The following is a 2,834-nucleotide window of genomic DNA, read 5'->3' on the forward strand; positions in this document are numbered from 1 at the left end:
CACCCTTCTCCCTGTGCTCCTGAAATCCCTGGAATTCCACTTTGACGGGTTTCTTTCCCTCTCCCATTCACCAGGAGGAGTCTGAGATCCCAAATTCCCAAACCAGGGATCCCAAATTCCCAAACCCCCCCTTCCAAACCAGGAATTTACCCTCAGGAATCCCCACCTGGAGCCGCCCAACTCCCCCCCCCCCCCCCCCCCCCCCCCCCCCCCCCCCCCCCCCCCCCCCCCGGATCTCCACCCCCTCCCCCTCCGGAATTTTTCCCGGGATCCGGCTCCGTCACCCACTTGCTCCGGAAGGTGTCCATGGATTCCAGGACCTTTTCCAGCTCCCTCTCCAGGTTTTCCTGCTGGGAGCTCAGGGCCTTCCTCTCCTGGCCCATCCTGGCCATGAATTCCTCGTAGACTTCCCGCGCCTCCGGCTCCGAGTGGGAATTCTCCTGATCCTTCAGGAAGCGCCAGCGCGTGCTCAGCACCCGGTTCTGCCGCTCCAGGGCCTGCACCTGGATCGGGAATGGGAATGGGAATGGGAATGGGGGTGGGAATGGGAAATGGGGGTGGGGGTGGGAATGGGAACGGGATTGGGAATGGGGGTGGGAATGGGAATGGGAATGGGAATGGGAATGGGGATGGGAATGGGAATGGGAATGGGGGTGGGGATGGGAATGGGGTGGGAATGGGAATGGGAGGAGGTGGAGGATGGCAGCTGGAGCGCCTGGAGGCACCGAGGAGACCTGGGAAAACTGGGAGGCCTTGGAAAACTGGGAGACCTGGGAGAGCTGGGAGAACTGGGAGACCCTTGGAAAACTGGGAAACCTTTCTTGGGAGACCTGGGAGACTTTGGAAAAACAGGGAGATCTGGGAAATCTGGGAGACCTGGGAGATCTGGGAGATTTAATCCCACCCCCTCCCAACTCCCGGGGGATTTATCCCGACCCCTCCCATCTCCCAGGGGATTTAATCCCGACCCCTCCCACGCCGCTGGAGTTTGGCGGCGGGGCCGGGATGAGGCAATCCCGAATTCCATCGGCTGTGCCGGGACCTGCCCGGGGCCGGGCCTTGTTTTCCTTGGAGAAATCTTCCCTCCTCCTCCTCCTCCCGGGAGAGGAGGAGCAGCCCCTTTTCCCGGCTGGAATTCCCTCGGGGGGGGGTTGGGATGAGCCGGGATACCCCGTTTAGACTCGGGGTTTAAGCCGGGTCTGAGCCCGAGGGTTTTTTTTTTTTTTTTCCCTGGAATTTTTGCCGGTTCCCGCCGGGACGGGGCCGATCCCGCCCCGGGGCTCCCCCTGGAGACGCTGCCCGGCTTGGTTAAACCGGGTTTAACTCCGGGTTTAACTGAGGGAGGGATTTAGGCCGAACTTCCCAACCTGGCCAGGCAGGGATTGGGTTCCTGGGAGCTGGGAGAGTGTCCTGATCCCTAAAACCGGATCTATCCTGGCTAAAACCGGATCTATCCTGGCTAAAACCGGGTCTATCCTGGCTAAAACCAGACCTGTCCTCTCTAAAACCGGACCTGTCCTCACTAACAGCAGGTCTGTAGCCCCAAAGCCACACCTGTCAGCCCCAAAATCAGCCCTAACCTCCCTAAATCCAGATTTGTCCTCCCCTAAACCAGCCCTAAGATCCCTAAATCCAGGTTTGTCATCCCTAAAAGAGACCCAAACACCCCTAAAACCAGACCTGCCCTCCCTAAAACCAGCCCTATCACCCCTAAACCCACTCCTGCCCCCCCTAAATGAGACCAAACCCCCCTAAACCCGCACCTGTCCCCCCTCAAAACCAGATTTATCCTCCCTAAAACCGGACCTACCCTCTACAAACGAGATTAAACATGCCTAAACCCAGACCTATCAACCCTAAAAACAGACCTGTCCCCCTCGAAACCTCCCTAAAACCAGATTTATCCTCCCTAAAACCAGATTTATCCTCCCTAAAACCAGCCCTATCACCCCTAAATGAGACCAAACCCCCCTAAACCCGCACCTGTCCCCCTCCAAAACCAGATTTATCCTCCCTAAAACCCGCACCTGTCCTCCCCAAAACCAGATTTATCCTCCCTAAACGAGACTGAACACCCCTAAAACCAGCCCTATCCCCCCTAAACCCTCACCTGTCCCCCCTAACCGAGCCCGAGCCCCCCCTAAACCCACCCCAGCCCCTCCCCCTCGGACCTTCTCGATGAGCGTCACGAAGTGGTTGTTGAGCTCTTTGATCTCGTCCTTCTCCCTCCTCCTCAGCTCCTGCAGCTCCGGCTCGATCTCCAGGCTCGGCGGGATCGCCCTGAATTTGGGGGGGCCCTCGGGGGTCCCCCCAAATTCGGGGGTCTCGGCCGGCTCCCGGCTCATCCCTTGGGAAGAGTTTTCCAAGGAGCCGCTGGAAAAGGCCGAGCTGGGGTTCGTCATCCCCTGGAGGGGTCGGGGGGGGACACGCGGCTGCTCCTCCCGGAGAAGGAAAATAAAAAATTAGGAGGGGGGAAAAAAAAGAAAAAAAATAAATCTACCACAACAAGAAGAGAGGGATGGATTTTGGGGAGGGGAGGGAATTCCAGAGGCGGCCGAACCCCTGGGCTGGGGCAAGGGCGGGGAGATCCCGATCCCTCCTCCGGCCCTTCCCTCCTTCCCTTCCCTTCCCTCCTCCCCTCGGGAGCCGCTCTGGGGATGCGGCTCCCAAATCCCGGCGAATCCCAGCGAATCCCAGCAAATCCCAGCGAATCCCAGCTGGGAGCGCGCTGGAGCTGCTGCTGCGCGTCCAGAGGGGAGGGAAGAGGGGAGGGAAGAAGCTCCCGGGGCTGCGGGAGGCACGGACACCCTGCCCTGCTTTAGTCCTTTTCCTTC

General features: G+C 59.4%; 1 protein-coding gene across 1 annotated transcript in view; it reads right to left on the reverse strand.

Annotated features, from left to right (window-relative positions):
* LOC114072966 (keratin, type II cytoskeletal 80-like) overlaps positions 1–2,402 on the reverse strand; it is a gene marked incomplete at its 3' end in the record, with an annotated part of 7,659 nt that extends 5,257 nt beyond the window's left edge. Inside the window, exons 1-2 of the mRNA XM_027910775.1 lie at positions 2,172–2,402; positions 285–503 (exon numbers count right to left, since the gene is read on the reverse strand). Coding sequence (XP_027766576.1) covers positions 285–503; positions 2,172–2,402 — 450 coding nt within the window. The remainder of the gene's footprint in view (positions 1–284; positions 504–2,171) is intronic.
* Positions 2,403–2,834: the final 432 nt, after the last annotated feature.

Source organism: Empidonax traillii, unplaced genomic scaffold (genome assembly GCF_003031625.1).
Source record: "Empidonax traillii isolate 1590-97213 ecotype Southwest subspecies unplaced genomic scaffold, ASM303162v1 scaffold4680:size9339, whole genome shotgun sequence".
In the NCBI taxonomy this organism is placed as follows: domain Eukaryota; kingdom Metazoa; phylum Chordata; class Aves; order Passeriformes; family Tyrannidae; genus Empidonax; species Empidonax traillii.